The following is a 19,212-nucleotide window of genomic DNA, read 5'->3' as shown; positions in this document are numbered from 1 at the left end:
TTTTTTTTTTTTCCCATTTAAAAAAGGGAAGAGAAAAGGGGGGGGGGGGGGGACAACAGTCCACCAACGATAAAACACTCAAAAGTAAGAATTCTTTTAGATTCATATAAGCTTGGAAGAACTAGGTGGATTGTTTTTGTACACAAATCCTCAGTAATTTCCCAACTGCAATTATCACAAATTCTAGTGTGTACATTCGGACAGCTAGCTACACTTTTTACCTGCACACGAACTCAAAGGAAAGGTCTTGCAACCTAAGCAATGAAGTGTGATATTCTGTCACTGTGGAAATGGTTTTAAAGACTAGCCTTGGGGCTGAGCTTACACATACAAAGACAGTGCTCTGCTACAGTGTGTAAGACACCAAGATTTCATTTCTGCCATAATCTTTAGCTCTCCCCAGGTCAACAGAGCTCAGAATATGATGCAGAGCAGCAACTCCCCAGAGGTTGTTAAGCAGCAGCAATAAAGAAATAAAGCAGACGTGCAAAGGATGTCTCATCCAGAACCTTTTGGCTGTAAAGACACAAATCTGAGTGTTGAATTACAGTAAAGGGAGTGAAACAGGCAAGCAAAACCCATAGCACTCTACAAAAATTTCAGACCGACCCATAGGAGAGGGAGGAATGGCAACTACAGTGCAACTCTCCAAAGAACTGAAGTATTAACTTCCTGATTTATAACGTGCATCCCCTCTCTCCTAAATCCCTGCTGCAGAAAAAGCAGCCTTCTAAAAAGGTTGTAACACACAGCAAAGTTCAAGAAAGGTTCTGTAAAAACAGAAAACAAGATGCTATGTGGAATCGGGCAGGCAAGTATTTTGCATTTGCCTTGGTCACAGCCAACGCACAGGGCAATCCAGACACAAGTGGAAGGACAAAGGAATGCAGAAAGGAGGAACACACAAAAAAGCACGTAGTGGCACCTCCACCTCCAACAGCTCCTCCTGCACACAACCTCACTTTCTGTCTACTGCCCTAAACTCACTTCATTTTGGTTGTTTTTCCCACCAGTAATTCTGAATATGCTTGGAATAAGAAAAGAACATAAGAGCTTAATGACAAAAACCTTCATAACTAGCTTGTCATAGAGCACTTTTCAGCAGCAGACTGCAAAGCATTCTATAAAGGTTATCAAATACCCTCAGACACCAAGAAGTAAAGTGACTTGCCCGAGGCCATCTAAACAAGCCACTTCTAATGTATCTCCTTGTTCTTTAGCTACTACCCCAGGTATACATATAATGAGTTTTTTCCAGGTTTGACTTAAGACAAAAGACTGCAACAGAGCAATTGAGCCTAGTAGCCTTCGAAACAGCCAAGCAGCTAGTACTCAATTCCAGGACCTAAAAAGCAAAGACTGATTTGAAAACTACATTTTCTTTACAGCTTTCTCAAAGTTCCGCAGCTTTCAGAGATCAAGCTCTGTGTTGATGAAACAAGTAATTATTTTCATTCAATATCAGAGGTGATACCAGCTTCAAAAAAACCAACAGCCCATAAATAGCAAAGGTGTCATGACTATAAGGGAAGGAGCACTTCCACAACATTCATTTACTTGTGGCTTTATTTAGAAGTTACTTTGAACTCTTCTCATTCAGTTGACACATGGTTACTGCAAAGCAGTGAAATGTGAAAAGAAAAAAAAAACACCACCATCTGAAAAATAGAAAGTTAAAAATCACAGAAGTCTCAGTTTAATTCAGCATGTACATCAACGGTTTTACTTGTAACTGACTGCATAGCCCAAAAGTTCCATCCACACCAAGGGGGCTGCCGAGTGAACAATATGTCTGCAATAAACAGCAAAAAAGTGGATATTGTTAATATAGCTCAGACTTCTGTCTTCTCTTTGGAAAAAATCTTACAGCTGATCATTTATTTAGTGTTTGAAGTTATTTTCAGCAAGGATTTTTTAGATGACAAATAGTGTTAAAGTCAAACTTCAAAACATGAAGGAACATAACCCCTGATTTTCTAACAAATTTACCCACACAGTTAACTGCCTAGCTGGATAGCTTCTGGGGCAAGGAGAGCGGGGGAAGAAAAGCCTATCCTTACAGACAGAAAGTATCTAGAGATTAATCAGTACAGGATGATTTCACAAAATACTATGCACAAAGATACATTAGCCAGGAAAAACAAAAACCACAACACAACATTTTTAGGTTTCTTAAAGAAAGCCGGACTCCTATCTGATTCATGCTTTCTTTTTCATTTCATGCACACCCAGCTATCATTTTTACATTTTGATAAGAATGCAACGAAAGGTGTAAATAAGGCAGTTTCTGTTGGTATAAATTACTGCAGAGCACGTAAGTAACGTATCACAGCCCTCTTTACCATGGCCAGCAGCCAACTAAGTAAAGCGTTGAATGGTAAGTGGCCCAAGTCCACTGACTGAAAGCACTGTATTGAAAAGAGGGGTAAAATAGTAAAGAGGAAGAACTTATTATAGAAATTAGGAGTATTAGCATCAGTTCTGTGGCAAGCAAGTAATTTTAAGGTTTCCCCACAGGTGTTGCAGGAGTAGACATTCAAGCATAACAATATTAAACAGCAAAGCATTCTAGGACACAGCATCATCGACGCAAGATGATGGCAACTAATTAATGGCTCTGCAGTAGCATTCATTTGACTTCTTAGATACCTGGTTTCTACCGAAACCACGTGCTTCAGCATCCAATTGCTTGCCAACGTTAGTGCAATCAAACACACAGCTTCAACCAGAGCAGTTAAATACACAAATCTAATCAGAGTGGATTAGACTGAGACATACCTAAAAATCATTACTAGAAGCATGCAACTTAAAATGTTGCATACTCTTCTTAAAAAAAGGTATCCAAGGAATTAGAAGCTACGTTTTTTGCTACAATCTGTGTTCCAAACAACAAATCAACCATGTAAATTCTCTGGATAACAGTACATCAAATACTAAATGACTGGCACTCAGACACTAACAATCGGCTGAGAGTAAGACATACATATTTGATAATAAAGAGCAAATTACACTAACCTAAGTTTAATAACAACGATAAATAGATTTTTTTTTTATTTCTTTTTGCTTGTGCATGTCTATAAGCTACACAGTGGTCACATTTCTTAAAATAGCTACACTGTGCTAAAGTACATGAATGAGTTTCAGATGTTTGCAAGTGTTCCTGCATCACATCCCAAGCCCCCAGCAGGCAGCATAACCAAGTTCCTTCAACTAACTCGTGGACTTGAGCTGACTTAGGGCACTTCCCCACCTCAAATACAAATGGTAATGGAGTAATTAGCCTTGAGGGTGGTGGTGTTACAATGCTGGATTTATACCACCGTGACTTTCATGGACAGCTATGTCAGTATTTCCAAATATTCAGGCTGCTTCTGAGCATGCACAGGTACGTTCACATTGGTAGGCAGGTAGTTCTGCAGCCCAAAATAATGGTTAAACTGAATTCTAGCATCACCTCCTTTGGTAGGTGATGTGGGAGGACACAAAATCTGTTGCAGCTGGTACTTTAGATTCCACTTTAAACTCACCCCAGGCAGACGGCCTGAAATTTACCCTACATCTTCACAGAATATGCATTATTTTGTAAAAATGCAGGTCCTGTCAGCACAAAAGGAATCTGCATTATGTTGCTACCTTCCCTTCAACAAAGGAATGAATTTCAGTAGTGTTCCAGTGACTCAGCTGGTGTTTAACAAATAAAAACAAGTGACAATCAAGGAAGCTACTGGCAGGATGGTTTAGTGGACAACAGGAACCTGAGTAGTAGGTTGACCTGGATTCAGAACTGATTTCCTGCAGTAATTCCAGACCTTGCTTCTACCTGTCTTTATCATGCTGTTTAGCAGCACTCCATCTAGCTCCAAATGGATTGGTATTTCTAAAAGGCACAGCACAGTGATAATGATGCGAGCCCAAGAGTCAGTAGCACAATGAGCAATGAGAGAACTAATAACTCATGTTCTCAGCAGAACTAATTAGTCCTTGTGGATATTGATGCCACTACAGCATTTCCAGGAAAAGCTGTCTGGGGCCAGCCCAGGCATTTCCATTCAGCACTTCAAAGCACAGTGTGGACTCTTAACAAGCCAAGTACAATACCCAAACTGGCTGTGTGCAGCATCCTGTTCACAGATTTTATTTCCCATTCCTATAGTTTGGGAATAAGGGTCTACAGTTGTGCGATCTAATTCCCAGATGACTCATCTTCATGCAATGAGACATAAATGTTTTCTTCTAGGGGTCGAGGAGCTGCTGAGAAACACCAGCACAACGGCTCGCAGAGTCAAGATTTAGTAGGATTAAATACAACATTTTCTTTTGCTGAATCTTCTTAAGCCAGATCAGAGTCTTCTTAAACCAGATCAGTTCCCCAGCCCAAATTATGTTGTGTCTGCTACTGAACTACTATAATACATAATTGAGAGCGCAGTGAGCGGGGTAAAGTTGAACCTGGCACTGCCAAAAAAACTGTTCATGTAACGACAGCCCCTGATGAGTAACTGCTTGGCAGTGATAACCTACCTACAGTATCTAATTCTGCCCTCAGGTAAAACCATGTAATGTCACATGTAGAATGCAGAATTAGTCAACTGCTTTACATAAAATCACAGCAATCAATCTCTTCACAGCTTCGTTTCAATACACTTTGGTTACAAATGCTTAAGTTTGTCTCTGCTTTACAAAAGGCTCCAGCTTTCACAGCTGTTCAGGATCTGCTTTGAGCAAACATCTTAAGAGTTTTACTCCATTAACCCACCCAGCAGATAAAACTACAGATCAGGAGATATGCTCCTGCACTACCAACTCTTCCTAAAGCATTAGGAACTTAAGTTTCTGTAAATAGGTCTTCAAAATTATAATTAAATAAACAAATATGCAAACAAAAAGATGATGCACAACATTTATTGGTAACTTGAGGCTTCCACTTCACAAAATTCCTCTCTTTTGGTAGGGCATTTCAACGCCTAACTGCAACTCTTAATGTGGCTCTAACAATGTTGCTAGCGTATTGCAAAAAATAACTTACTTTTGGCACATCAACTGCCACCTCCCTCATGGCGCTGGGCCTGACATCATTCATCCCCTGCAGGAAGTCATTGAAAGCAATCATCACTGACCCAGCCACCTCGTTGTCTAATAGGTTAGGTCCTTTCCCCAGTGCTCTCCGCAATGCGTACAAACCTATTAAAAAGAAAAAATCCATGGAAATATGTAGACTTCCTCCTGGTTCTCACAAACGTAGAGTGTACAACACGCAAACACACAGCAGCACTGAAAAGGAAATGATATTCAAAAGAATGTCTCAACGCCGGGCCTTAACTAGATCAAAGAACATGCAAGAGACTTCTGATGAGAGAGCAAGAAAAAGGGGATTTAATGACCACAAACAGAATATAAACCAAATCTGTTCCAAAAGACAGAATGAAACAGCCTTGCCCCTGTGTTCCTGGAGATGAAGCTAACGGGGCAAAACCTCCAAACGTCCATACATTGACCCAAACAGATTTCTAAACCACAGAGGAAGAGGGATAATGAATATCCAAGGCAAACGTTAAATCAGCTCACATAAGACATCTGCAACCTTGTCCATTCCTCTATTATTAGGACTGTGTTTTTCAAGCTGCTCTTAAAAACAAACTGATGAGATTTCTTTTACTTTCATTGGAACCCTATTTTGCTATCTAGTAAGATGCCAGATACCTATATTTTTCTTGATCTGCAACAAACGTTCCCTGCAACACTCAATAGCTCTTCATTCTCTTCACCGATCACACTTTTCAAATGCAGGCATAGCTTTTACCTTCTCCTTTGTTTGGCCAAATCACTCGCATACAATACCTATAAATCTCGATACTAATTCCTAGCTTCCCCCTATAATTCAATTCTTCAAAAGCCACACAAGTCCCACCCACTCGCACATCAATACATCAATACTCCTTGGGCAGGACCAAGCGGTACCATCTGCAGCTCCCAGGCATTCCCCAGGGAGAGCAACTATGGCCCCCGTTGCGTGCCCAGAAGCATCGTGGTTTTCCCACTGTATAATTACGCCTTTTAAGGTCTAATATAATTTGGAGTTCTACTGCTTCTTCTTCCAACCCTGTTCTGTGAACTGAAACTGTTAAATATGTGATTTAGTATATTATTACGTGATGAGTATAATCTTGTATACACACATCCACACACGTGCAGATATGTAATATAACCTGTCACGTGTTACAAAAAAGTGAGGCAGTTAGTACACCAGTTCGTCTTGCATGACCATAAAAAGACAAGCATTTGTTAAATCTTTTCTGTAGTTAACCAAACAAAACATCAATTAGCGCTACATGAAAGGACAATAAAAGGGATAAGCCGTTTCTGAAAACAGACATGGTTTTAACTTTCAGCGGATTGTTGTCTTTTTTTCTACCAAGGCATTGGTAGATGTGGACATGCAAAGTTTCTGACAATGACAGGAATTCTGCATTTCCTACAATATATACAGCGTGTGAAGAGATATAATATCTCCCCTGTGAAGCAGTACAGCTGGTGTCTCTCCATAAACTGCCAATTATGGCAGAGTCTGAGCACCTGCATTCAATACCCAGGCTCTTAATACAATAATGAAAAAAAAAAAGTTTGTAATTCAGGTTTCCCCTTGCACAGAACATCCAGAACTAATAAGATATATAAATAAAAACATTCCATGAGGCCAAGGAGAAAAATGAAAATCTGGTCACCAGAGGACAAGTATAAAATATAACTGACTCATTTTAACAACCCAGACAATTTTCATGTTATTCCTCCCCCCCTTCTTCCTTCCTCTGAAACAGTTCATTTTAAGCAAACAAAAAACTTAAGCAAGAAAACATAGATTCACCCCACCCAGATTTAAAATTTACATCCAAACAAATAACAAACTTGACATCTCATTCTAGTGTCACTGCAGCTAACACTTTGGGGTGTGGGAGCAGGTATTGGGGTTGAGTCCTACATTTTCTTTTTGGTGAAGTCAATTCACATGGCACTCTCACTTTAAAAGAAATGAAAGAACAAATAACATAGCATGAAATTAAGACATAGAGAAAGCAAGTAACTGATAAAGATCTCTGCTCCTCATTTCTATACATACGTGGTCCATCAGGTACCAGTTTAGCCCAGTGCCCATGTGATGCATTTTAATCGTGTCATGGTTATCTTTTTTTCATGACATGAGGAATTCTTAAAAACAAACAAGTTTATTTTAAAAATTGAGAGACAACAGCACATAAAAATGCCCAAGGAGAATACCGCTTTTAACGATCAGTACTGCCAGTGCTACTAGGAGCATGAGTGAAATTTCAGTCCTCAGCAGTAGGTTTGAAATGCAACAGCCTTGATCCAGAACAGGAATAAAGAGGTCACAGCTTTCCAAACAAAGCCTGAATTCATTTCAGCATGTGCACGCACACGCCACTGCACAGGTCAGCATTTAATTGAAACAATGTTTTACATTAAAACAATAATAAAAAACAGATTGAAAAAGAAAGCATGATTCTTCCTGTTTCCTCCTGTTATCATAATCATTCTTTCCTGCACTTCAGATTGACCTCTAACCGGAGGGGGCTGAAAAGTCTTACTAACAGGAGAAGGATACAGCCAGTGGCTTGCCAGAGGCAGAAAAACACATCCTTGTCTTGAGACACTGAAAGATGTATTTAGTGTAAGGAAATGCAAGGTACGGTGCAAAACGTGCTGCCAGAAGCAACGCAGAGGCAAAGGAGGTGAAACACTACAGCAAACCCAAGTTTATCACTACAGAAGTTATAACGCAGATAAACTGAACATTCAGACGTAGTACCCCAGAAAACATTGAGCATCTCAGCTTAGCTGTTGGGTATCTTTCGCATGGGAACATTTTGGTTTGAGTCTATGTCATTGCTGTAAACTGACTGAGCACAGCATTTGTTTCAGCTTTGCTCGCTCCCTTTCAGCTGCTACTTCATTCTCAAGGATTAATGAATATCAATAGCCTTTTGGCAGCGCCTGACGAGGCTCAGAAGTGGGCGAGTAGGTTTTCACCATTTTGTTCCAGCGCGAGTCCTGCATGAGGGGAGGAAGGACGCAGATGTATTTAGCCTGCCATGTGGTCACTGGGACTGTTTGCACAGGCATGGGCTACCTATTTCGAGTAAAGGGATACATGACTGGTCCCCTAGAACTACCCTATGCAGAGTAGAAACTTAACTCGGAAGGCAGCCTCTGCAATAGTGAACAACACTGATTCTCAGTGGTGTATAAATGGAAAAACCCAGTTTAAAAAAAGAAAAAAAAAAAAAAAAGAAACAAGCATAAGTCATGCATGATTACAAACAATGGAAAATAAACAATTTGTTCCAGTCCAGCAACTGTGTGCTCTACCTCACCAACTCATCCTGTCTGTCTAGAACAGAGGAAGCTAAGTGGACAGAGGGGAAGAAAAACAGCAGAACGCCCTGTCCTGGTACAGATGATCCTTCTTTGGTACCAGGCTATGCATGAGGTCGATAGCATTGTTTCCCTGTAAGATTTTCTTGCTCATAGCTTGGCTAAGTGTTAGATCATAATCACAAATGTCTGAGCCTAAAAATGGACTCTACAACAAGTAACAAGCGATAAGACAAGAGGAAACAGCCTCAAGTTGCACCAGGGGAGGTTTAGGTTGGATATTAGGAAAAATTTCTTCACCGAAAGGGTTGTCAAGCATTGGAACAGGCTGCCCAGGGAAGTGGTTGAGTCACCATCCCTGGAGGTATTTAAAAGACGTGTAGACGTGGTGCTTAGGGACATGGTTTAGTGGTGGACTTGGCAGTGCTAGGTTAACGGTTGGGCTTGATGAGCTTAAAGGTCTTTTCCAACCTAAATGATTCTATGATTCTATGACACTGCTATATTTGTCAGAGTCTGTATATAATTATACACTACTGTAAATAGAAAACATCCACTCTAAACAACAAACACATATACTTTAGGTTTCAAAAACAGAATATACACAACACTTGAGGAAATGAACTGAACAAAACAAAACTGTTAATCATGCATCTTTCACTGCCCATCAGCTATTTCTTCCACAAATCCATCGTGTCTGGAATTACTCTTCCAGAATCCTAATACCAGAATTTGTAAGTAGCTTCAAAGAAATTGTAATCTTCTTGTAAGATTGTTTACAAAAGGAAATGTTTCTTCTTTCCCTGTTAATCTGGCCGTTTCCCTCCCAAATTATTATGGCCAAACCCAGAAGACGCATACCATTTCTCCCTGTGACAGCTGTCAGATCCAACATGACACTCTCCTGCATGGCTGGAAGCGGAATGCTCAACAGGGTATGGAAAGATTTCAGCTTCCTAATGGCACTGGATGGGGCATCTTCCTCTACTTCTAGTTCTTTACATATTACACCTCAAAATTTAACAGTATTATGCATAGAAAAAGCATTTCATATAACTTAAAATCAATTTTGAACTTTAGAAACCATAAGAGGAGCATACCTGACTTCACAGGCAATGGATACAAAAGATATTCTAGTGTTTAATATTTTTGAGATAAGGAGCTCTTTTGCTTTATATTTGACAATTTTTAATCAGCATGGCTTTCTCCATGACAACAATCCCAAAATTATACTAGGAAATCTTTTATAGATCTTCAAGTATCATATACTACAAATCACATGTATTCTTGAACATATCATAGCCTCATAAACAAAGGGAGTTTATAGCACTTCATTACATCAGGATATTGGATGGTCAAATCTAAGAAAAAAAATAGAGAACATATGTATGTATGTATGTTGTTTGCAGTTACGCATAAATATACAATAAGACACAGACAGCCTGTTTGCCTAGCAGCCGGAAGCCTCACCATCACCTGGTAAGGACCACTGCTCCATAGAGAATGTCCCACAGACACATCCTCCCCTGTTCAGTCAATCTTTCATCCTGTGCAGACCCAGCAAACCAGCTCTCCTACCCATCACAGTGAGACAGCACTAGTTTGTAACAAGAGCAGCTGCCATGAGCACTGAGGGACAGCAGGGATATGTCCAGGCAAAGGCTCTTTTTCCCTTTACTCCCCACATAAAATAATGGAACAACAGCACCAGGCAAGCACCTGATGACTGCAGACCACTAGCAAGCTTTCCTCTAGCCTGGGGACAGGAACCACCATTCACAATACATGAAAAATTCAGATGTGCTCTCCCATTTGCATCCTAAGAAACTTCTACAATTTGGAGGGGGTTTTGGTGTGTTTTGCTTGGTTGGTTTTTTTGTCTGGTTGGTTGGTTTGGTTGATTTTATCTTTTATTTTTTCCCAATGTACGTAAGTATGGAATCAAACACACCAATAAATTTACCAAGGAATAAAAAAATATCCATGGACCAGACTCCTATAAATATACTTTTAAACTTATTTCTTTTTTATTTAATCTGTATATAAAACGCATGCCTATTTAGAAAAATTGTCAGGAAGCAGAAACCCTTACTTTTGCTCTTGAAACCATATTCTGCAATCTGTCTTTAGCTGCCAGCACTATATGGGAAAATCCCTGAAGAACTTTCATATACTGTTTGCACAGGAAGGATAATGCCCTTAAATCCCTTGTAACCATAACATTGCAAATTCACTCGGCTAACCTGAGCACTAATCTACTGTAGGGATTATGTACGCGATTTATAGTCCTTCGTGAAGAGCATTTGCTGGAACATGTCTATGGAGCTGACTAAAAGTTGCTGAGAGGTATGACAGGGGAGGGAAAGGAAGGAAAGAGGAACTGTATTTTCAAAAATTCTTTCATGCAGGAAACAGTTTATTCACAGATCAGGTACACACACATCATTTATGCTAAGACAATGACAACGGAGGGAAATAAGGAATACCAGACTGCCTGTTTTTAGCCTGCTCTCGTATGTAAATGTACCTAAGCTAAGGTTAGTCATACACGTGTTAGAAGAAAAATAAGGACCACCAGAATAGCAAGCAAGAGCAGGAAGACAAGAAGCAATAGTTGGTGGCTAAATGCCAGTCTAATTGTAATTAGGAATGTTGTCAAGTCAGAATATAGCTAAAAGTTCAAGTCAGGAGACCGATGAAAACTTTGCCCGAAAATATTTAAACTCTGTCCACCAATAGTAGCTATTCATTCTACACACAAATGCCTACTGCTAACTGATTTTACTCCTGAAGAACTAAAACAGACATACAAATTAAGCTACGCTTCATCAGAGGATCTTTTATCAGTTAAACGAAAGAACTAAGACTGCTTTCAGATCCTAAGTTTGCCATTATATATTCCAGGAAAACATTTTACCTGGAGCCTGAGAGGGAGTCAGAAAACATTGAACTTTTCTCCTATAGTACCATTTCTACACAAATAGCTTGTCTGAAGTATAGCTGATGCTAGCTTATTCAGAAAAAAGCACAGCTATGGAAAACATCATTTTTTACTCGGATACTGAGAAAGCGTGCAACTTTGCAACCTGAAGATAAAAATCTACTCTGAACGGGTTCGTCTGGATCTTTCTAAAGCCAGCAGAGCAAGATGGAGTGAAATGAATCGTAACAGCCCTTCCCTATGTACTATGAGGGGAACAAAACTCCTACAGATTTTTAGTACGGAAAGAATTGCGCCTCAAATGTATTTGAAACAGAGTCTATTACCATTGCTGTTCAAGTTACGTGTGAAACCAGACTCAGCACAAAAGCTGAAAGGAAAAAAAATGCATACCAATTGCTTCACAGAGATGACACTGTACTTGAGCTCCAGATGTTCCCATATTATGGTCACTCAAAGAATGTAAGAGCAAGCCAACTGATTAAACAAAATTTGAAGAGAACTAAGGAGAGAAGCGTTATCCAAAATTCAAAAGATATCTGAATCTAGAAACACAACTGTGTCAAATGAAATTCTGCCTAAAACAAGACAAAGTGGCATAAGTGAGTATCAGACACATCATGAAAAAACAGAACAGAGAACAAAATGAAAAACGATTGCCTTTCCAAAATTAAAAAAAGTTACTAAAGGCTTCTTAAAATGTAATACACCTTTCAAACAAGTAATTTCCCAAAAAGTATGCTTGTATCTTGGAGAAAAAAATAGGTTTAGTCCAAATATATAATTCCAATTCATAACTGGAGCCTGCTCCAGAACCAGGAAATAGAGTAATTTTCTGCATCACAAGGAGCCAAGTCTGAATCACCTGCGATAATTTAATGCCAGGTTACTGGAGGGCTGCAGTGAACATGAACTCTAAAACACCGCAGTGCTGGTCAAGCAGTAACAGTGAGCATGGTTATCCTATTTCTGCTGGCAGGAGGTGGAAAATTAGAAAAGACATGATGGGAGAGGAAGAAGGAAGCGTGTAAGTCTGCAGAATACCTTTCAGTTAGCAAAATGCCAGTTAAGATGAATGACTCTGTGTACTGCATGTTGTATTACCAAGAAGAAAGTCCACAGATTTGCGAAACCCTTCTCAGAGATTAAAGGTCAGGAAGTTGTCTTCAGTTCTTAGATGTGCAAAACCTTTAAAGTTAACACAGGAGAGCAAGTAGCTCGGATCATTGTAGAAAAAACCCCAAACCTATAGAATAACTTAAAAGATAGCAAACTGCAGAGTGTCTTCAAAAATCAGTTTAGCCTAGGTTAAATCACTTTCATTCATTCAAAGGTGCTATACCGACAGCTGAGGATTTCTTCTGTTGCTGCAGGAATAACATTGCCTGGCACACGGCTCTCATCCAGCTTTGCATCCAGGGAGCTGAAGCCCCTGAGGGACGCAAAACCCGATAAGCAGAATAGCGACTAGCACACCACTCCTGTCAATGTGACTTAGGGCTGGGTTACCAACATTGTGTTGATTCCCAGGTCCAGAAACTAAACAGGGACCACACAGAACTGTCTGTTCCCACCACAGCTTGGCCAACGACCCAGCCCAAGACACTATCTGCCCTAAATTTATTCTGTTCTTAAGCAAAATGACATAATGCTAAATTTTCAGGATCTGCAAGCTGAGTAATGACGTTCTGACTGCCGTTCCACAGCCCACCGGTCTGCACAGGTACGGCTGCAGCAACGCGGGCTACTCTGGTGTCCTGCACCCCCTCACCCTTCAAACCAAACAACTTGTTTTGGGGCTGACCCTCCAACCCATTCAAACGCAGAAATTTCTATATCCATTGCCACACATGAATAATATCATTTCTTCTGTACTGCTCAAGCTGCAGAAGCAAGAACACAGTGCCTATCTGCCATGAAGGTTAATTTAAAATATTAAGGACGGTTATTGATCAACTCTTCCGAAAATATTTATATAAGCAGGAAACAAAGAATATCAGCAGACAGAATGGGATGTGCTTTAAACAGATTATTAACTACTCAACCCACAACTGTGTATATGAAGTCAGCAATCCCATCATCCAATTAACTGCAAGCCAGTTTCAGATAAAAACACACTTAAAATTAGTTATGATGAAAACCAAAAGTTCACATGCCCTGACTGCAGTAAGTGCAACGTTCTCCATACAAAAACAAAAATCAAGTACCATTACAAAGTGGAAAAAAAAAAGGCCAAAGATTTTATATAAGAAAAAATAGCTACAAAAAGCAACATAACACGCACCAGCATCTCTTTAGAGAGGCAAACAGTGCAAGACTTTTTCTCTCTCGATACAAAGGCGGTCACACTAAGGAAACATCTGTGCACTCAGCGTATGCAAAGACACAGGGAAAAAGAAGATTCAGAAATTTTGCTATCACATCAGAATGACACTGAACCAAAGTAAAAGGGTGAGAATCTAAGCCTACACAGCTAAAATAACACAATTTTTGTGGAATCTTAGGAAAGTAGTTGAACTATTTTAAATGTCTAAGACAGCAATTCTAAAACCAATTCTGACTTGTCTTTGCCCCACAAGACGTTGAGGGGAGGAAATCCCAAGAAAGAGGGCAAGGGATCCCACAGACAAGAGTAAGGTCAACACACTCCACCCAGTCTCAAGCATGTTCCTTCAAGCTGCTCAGCAGCATCCAGATGTAGCCACTTCTGCACGAAAGCCATCATTCTGAGTTAGTGCTCGAAGAAACAATCAAAAACCATATGTTACAGTCGGAGTCCAAAAAAGCCACATTGCTTTGTTATGCGTGCGTGCAAGCAAGGACGCATTTGTTCATAACCTGTTAAGACAGCAAACTAGGTCAATTGCTTTGGTTTAAAAACAGCTTCTGCATTAAAGGACCCAACTTTAAAATTACAGAACACAGCACTAACTTAAAAGTCACGAACACTGAAGATGGGGATTGGATTTTCTTGGTCTTCTTACACCATAAATTAGCATGATGGAACACAGTGTCAGAAAACTCAATTGTTCCAGTCCAAAAATTAATTTGTAGCTTTACTTCTGTATTGTGTCTGGACTTTTCAGTGCATTTCAAAATCCAGTGTTCTGCCATTTCTGCAAAAATGTCTCAATTTCATAAGAATACATTTTTTTGGTATTGACCATCTGACTATACATGTTATTAATCTTCCCAAAAAAACCCCACATTTTCTACATGACCTTTTCATAAAAAGGCAAGCGGTCTTTCCCACCTCATTTTGAATGTCCCATGGGAACCAGTATTCAGTTAGAGAATGCAATAGCAGATTGTTTGCAACAGCATAGTTTCAATCTTTTTCCATGCTACAAAAAAAAAAAAAAAAAAGTAACAACATAGACATGGTATTTTCAGTCACTTTCCATAAGGGAATAAAATAACTATAGCATGTCAAGCAGTGCTTTCCCTTTAAAATCTGTAACTGCAATCAGTTAATTTGAAAATAAACCAAAAAACACCCTGCAAAGCAAACAATCCCATTGCCTTGGTCATCAACTGCCTTTGTCAAAATCTACACTTTCAACAGTGTCTCAGCCCACATTCCTACACTTAGGATTACAATCCAAGAAAAATATTTACATTTGTTGTACACCCCCAGCAGAACTCAGGTCCAAATCGTGTTGGGAAAGGTTCAGACTGAACCTTTATGGCTTAAAGAAAGGATAGATATTCTTGATGCCCTAACACTAGGATGTTTCATCAAGACCGTGACTGAGCTGAAATGAAGAGCTCGGACTTGAGATACAAGGCTGAGAAGCCCCATATTGAACGCAGCATTTGTCTAATTGAAAGACCAGTCAGAGGCTGGTCCTCAGGGCGCACAGAGACTCACTGTTAATCACATTAGATCACATTAGCCCAAACGGCTCACGTTTCCTGCAGGTGGCCAGGCTACCAAAACTGCAGAAGCTGAAGGGGAAAAAAAACCCCACAAACCATATAGATCTAACGAAGAAACATTCCTGGGTTTCAGGGGAATTTACTTCCCCATCAATTACAGGGAAAAACAAAAAACCTAGGAGCCAGCCCTTCAATCGCCTAATTTTTTTTATTTTTCTTTTTAATGCAAGTGGATTGCAGAAACTCTTTTTTGGGTCGTAAAAGATATAGCAGAAAGTTTCTCAGCTCCAACAAAAGCCAAGTACAGTATCCCCCTAAATAACTTATAATTTTACAGATCTAATATCTACATATAATCAATATACAGAGCTATCGATTAAACAGTGTAAGGACTCTCCATCCTAGCTGTATTATGCATCAGAACGCAGGGGTAATAAAAGGGCCAAATGAATACCATAGACAATAAGATCTCCAAACAACAAGACTCTTAAAATTATGAACAGAAGACGACAGACCATATCACATGTCTATGCAAGTAGCTTCACAGATTCAGCAGAGTAATGCTGATTCATACTGGTCAAAGATGTAGCTCAATTTCTTATTTCTGTAACAAGCTCAAGCCAGTGAACCGTTATAATCCTAAAGGCTAAGCAAGGCGATACCTTTAACTGTATTACAATCAGGCAATTTAAAAAAACTTTGAGGCAAAACAAAGTGATTAGTGCTTCTTTCACAGAAGTCTCCAAGTTTCAGTGGTTGCAATGCAGCATCCTCACTGGAACCAAACAGATGTTATTGCAAGAGAGACCACTATTTAAACAAAGACATTTGTTCTTCCTCTCCTCATGATGCTATCTTATCACAGTCCAAGTGTTTTATATCAGCACACTGAAATTATGTGTAATGAACAAGGATGTTCAAGATAAATTCTAAGAGTTACAAAGCAAATACTTCCTTTCTCTGTAAACAATATTCTTGAAGAAATCAAGCTATATTTATATTCACCCTCTTGAAATGCTACAGGCAGCCATAGAAGGATAAGTTTATAATAAATTGCTATATTTGGAAACCTTTGTTGCTAAGCATCTTCTAACATTCAGTACAGTTTATACCATTCATGTCCCTGCTACATAATTAACATTTCATATGTTTTTCAAAAAAAAAAAAAAAAAAAAAAAAAGCGCAGTGCTTATCTTTGTTGTTAAATTAAAACCATTATAACTTTTTAGGTAATTAATAAAAGACCATGTGGCCAATTAATTAAAGCAGAAGCAACAAGATCTCAGGGGCATACAAACACTGACATTATATGCAAGGATATGGCAGAGTCTATCTTCTAGACACTGCCTCTGCTTGAGATAAAACAATTCAGAAGGCAGCTGTTCACACTAAAAGGTAGTCTACTAAATAATTTAGGACACAGTAGACCTCTCCCAGTCTTAAGAATATGACTTTCTCAGCTGCACACATAACTAAGCCCTTTTCTTGTCAAGAATTCTGTGCGTATGAATCCCTCAGAGGGTACTCAAGTCCTCAAGGGTCTACCACGAGGAGCCTGTTGCAAGCTGATGTCCACAGGATGTGGTCCAGTGCCCATCAAGGTATTTGCAGGTTTTCCATACTATGCTGTTAACCTAAACGAAAGCATGCAGTTAATTGGGGAAATCACAAGCATATTGCTAGGCAGAAGAGAATCACACCAAATCCCAATTTCTCCAATGTAGTCACTACAGATAATGTAACCTCGAACAGAGATGAGGTACACATTCTGAAAGCATTGCATCTAAGCTAGTGATACTTGCCATGTTAGAAATACCAGTTCTACTTTCAATTTTGCTGGAACGACCATAGTTACTTGTAAAACAGACAAATACCGCTTGCTCAACATGCAAGGGGGGATACAAGTACTCTGCACAACAATTAAGGCTGAGATAGATACACATACAGAGCTGATGCCTGTCACCCTGTTGTCAACTCTTGCAACAATACTGCAAGCTTCATGGTACCTAGCATTTTTCCTATAAAGTCACAAAACTTTGTGGTTTTATTTTGTGAGAAGCTAGAACTGTATCTTTAGTAGAGGAAAAGAAAGTATTGGAAGAAAAACACACTAATATCTTAAAAATTTAGCAGATCAAATAAAACCACTCTTAACTGATTATTATAGCCATCTATATATAAATATTTCACAAATGTTTGGTCATAATACCCTGTTTGGGAAAGTCCAGAGCACACTGCTCTGGACACACAGATTCTCCATGTTTCTTGTCCACCTTTCTTCTCCTTGCCCATTCCAGCATACACCACACCACAATTCTGTACACGCCATATACACAGGGGCCTAGAAACATTCAGCGCAAGCTGAACATTAAAGGCTCCTACAACGTCCTAATGACTTGCATGAAAATGCACAGAGTTGCTGAATAGAATAGAAAACTTGCCTGTCTGACCCCAGAAGTACCACTAAGCAATTCTTGCACCAGAGAACAAACAACTTCTGCCAAGAAACCAGTTGCAATATGTTTAACTCTACAATACCTGTTTACTTTTCATTAACACGTTCTTCAGAATTATATAGAAGACAAACATCAAAGCTTTATATAATAAAGTATATTAGGAAACCTAACTATAGATGCAAAAGTGAAAGGTTTGCCTATCATAGCCCTACAATTACTACCTTTACCGTGTTACATTGATTACTACACCCTTGGTTTATATAAGCAGTATATACACAATATTATACATGTGTTTGTTAAAAAAACAGAGTTGAAGTATAAAGATAAGGAAGGATGAGTCCCTTGGAAATGATCTAAACTTCATATTAAGAATATAAACATATTTAGCTTGTAAACTTTCAGGCTTTCCAGCCACAAATGAAGTACCTAAAGATATAAATGGGGTAACCAGGACTCAAAGAGTCTCCAGAAGACCACCACAGCAATATGACTAGCAAGCAACAATAATGTTGTACCAAAAACTGAACATGTATTTCTGAGTTCAGAATTCCTGCTTCTAGATTAGTTTCCATGTTTCACCTGTACTTACACACACACATCACATGTGAAAGTGGCACAACTAACCTTAAAATTTGTGAAAGAACTCTTAACCCAGATATTGTCTGAGCATTAAGCATTTTGGTTATTCAGAAATGCGCACCAGCAGTCTTAACTATATGTTTATAACATGTTTTATGTTGTAGTATATTTGAAATATTACGTTCAATTCTGAGCCCTACATTACCAAAAGGTTATTGACAAACTGGAGGGCGTTCAGAGAAAATCAACATAATTTCTCAGAAGGCAGGAAGGACTTATTTATGAGGAAAGATTAAAAGAGCTAAATATTTATAGCTTGGCTCAGTAATGAATGAGGAGGTAGGGGACATGAGAACAGCCTAGAGATATCTGAAGGGTGTAAACACTAAGGAGGGAGAGTGAATGTGTTATACAAGGATGTAAATAGAAATAATGGGATAAAACTAAACAAGGAAAACTTAGGCTGAATATCAGAGAGCATTCCTGGACAGCAAGCTATCTTGGCCCATGGCACAGTTTCTTAAGTGAAGCAATAGAAGCCCATTGCTTGGAACAACAAACAAGACTAGACAAAACACTGGAAAATTTGCCATATGGAATAACCTTGCTCTGCCGAGGAGAAATATTACCTCATAAAAGCCAGTCTTTTCTATGTTTAACTCCAGTGAAAGCAGTAATGTTTTACAAGGTGTTGAAAATTTAATATAAAAAAATAGATATCAAGAGCGTAATCAGAAAAAAAGAATCCGACCAAGAACATTCCTTTACCACGAGCAGCTTCAATTCAGTTTATGTAATACTTTGACCTAATTGCTTCTGCAACTCTCTGAAAAGGAAAAATACATGTGGGCAGCAAAGAGTTAAAGGCGCTGGACCATATTCTCCCCAGCAGAGGTCACTCCAAGTTAACAAAAGGCATGGAAATTTAACAACATGGATTCAAACTTCAGGAAAAGAAGATCCATAGAA

The 19,212-nt window shown here is 39.1% G+C and overlaps 1 protein-coding gene across 1 annotated transcript in view; it reads right to left on the bottom strand.

Moving 5' to 3' along the window:
• Positions 1 to 19,212, bottom strand: part of SPATA5 (spermatogenesis associated 5) — a 203,242-nt gene that overhangs the window by 170,801 nt on the left and 13,229 nt on the right. Inside the window, exon 9 of the mRNA XM_009334957.1 lies at positions 5,027 to 5,181. Within this exon, the coding sequence (XP_009333232.1) occupies positions 5,027 to 5,181 (155 nt within the window). The remainder of the gene's footprint in view (positions 1 to 5,026; positions 5,182 to 19,212) is intronic.

This window comes from Pygoscelis adeliae, unplaced genomic scaffold (assembly GCF_000699105.1).
Source record: "Pygoscelis adeliae isolate BGI_AS28 unplaced genomic scaffold, ASM69910v1 Scaffold31, whole genome shotgun sequence".
In the NCBI taxonomy this organism is placed as follows: Eukaryota; Metazoa; Chordata; class Aves; order Sphenisciformes; family Spheniscidae; genus Pygoscelis; species Pygoscelis adeliae.
The sequence above is the reverse complement of the archived record's forward strand: the minus strand, read 5'-3'. Positions and strand labels throughout refer to the sequence as shown.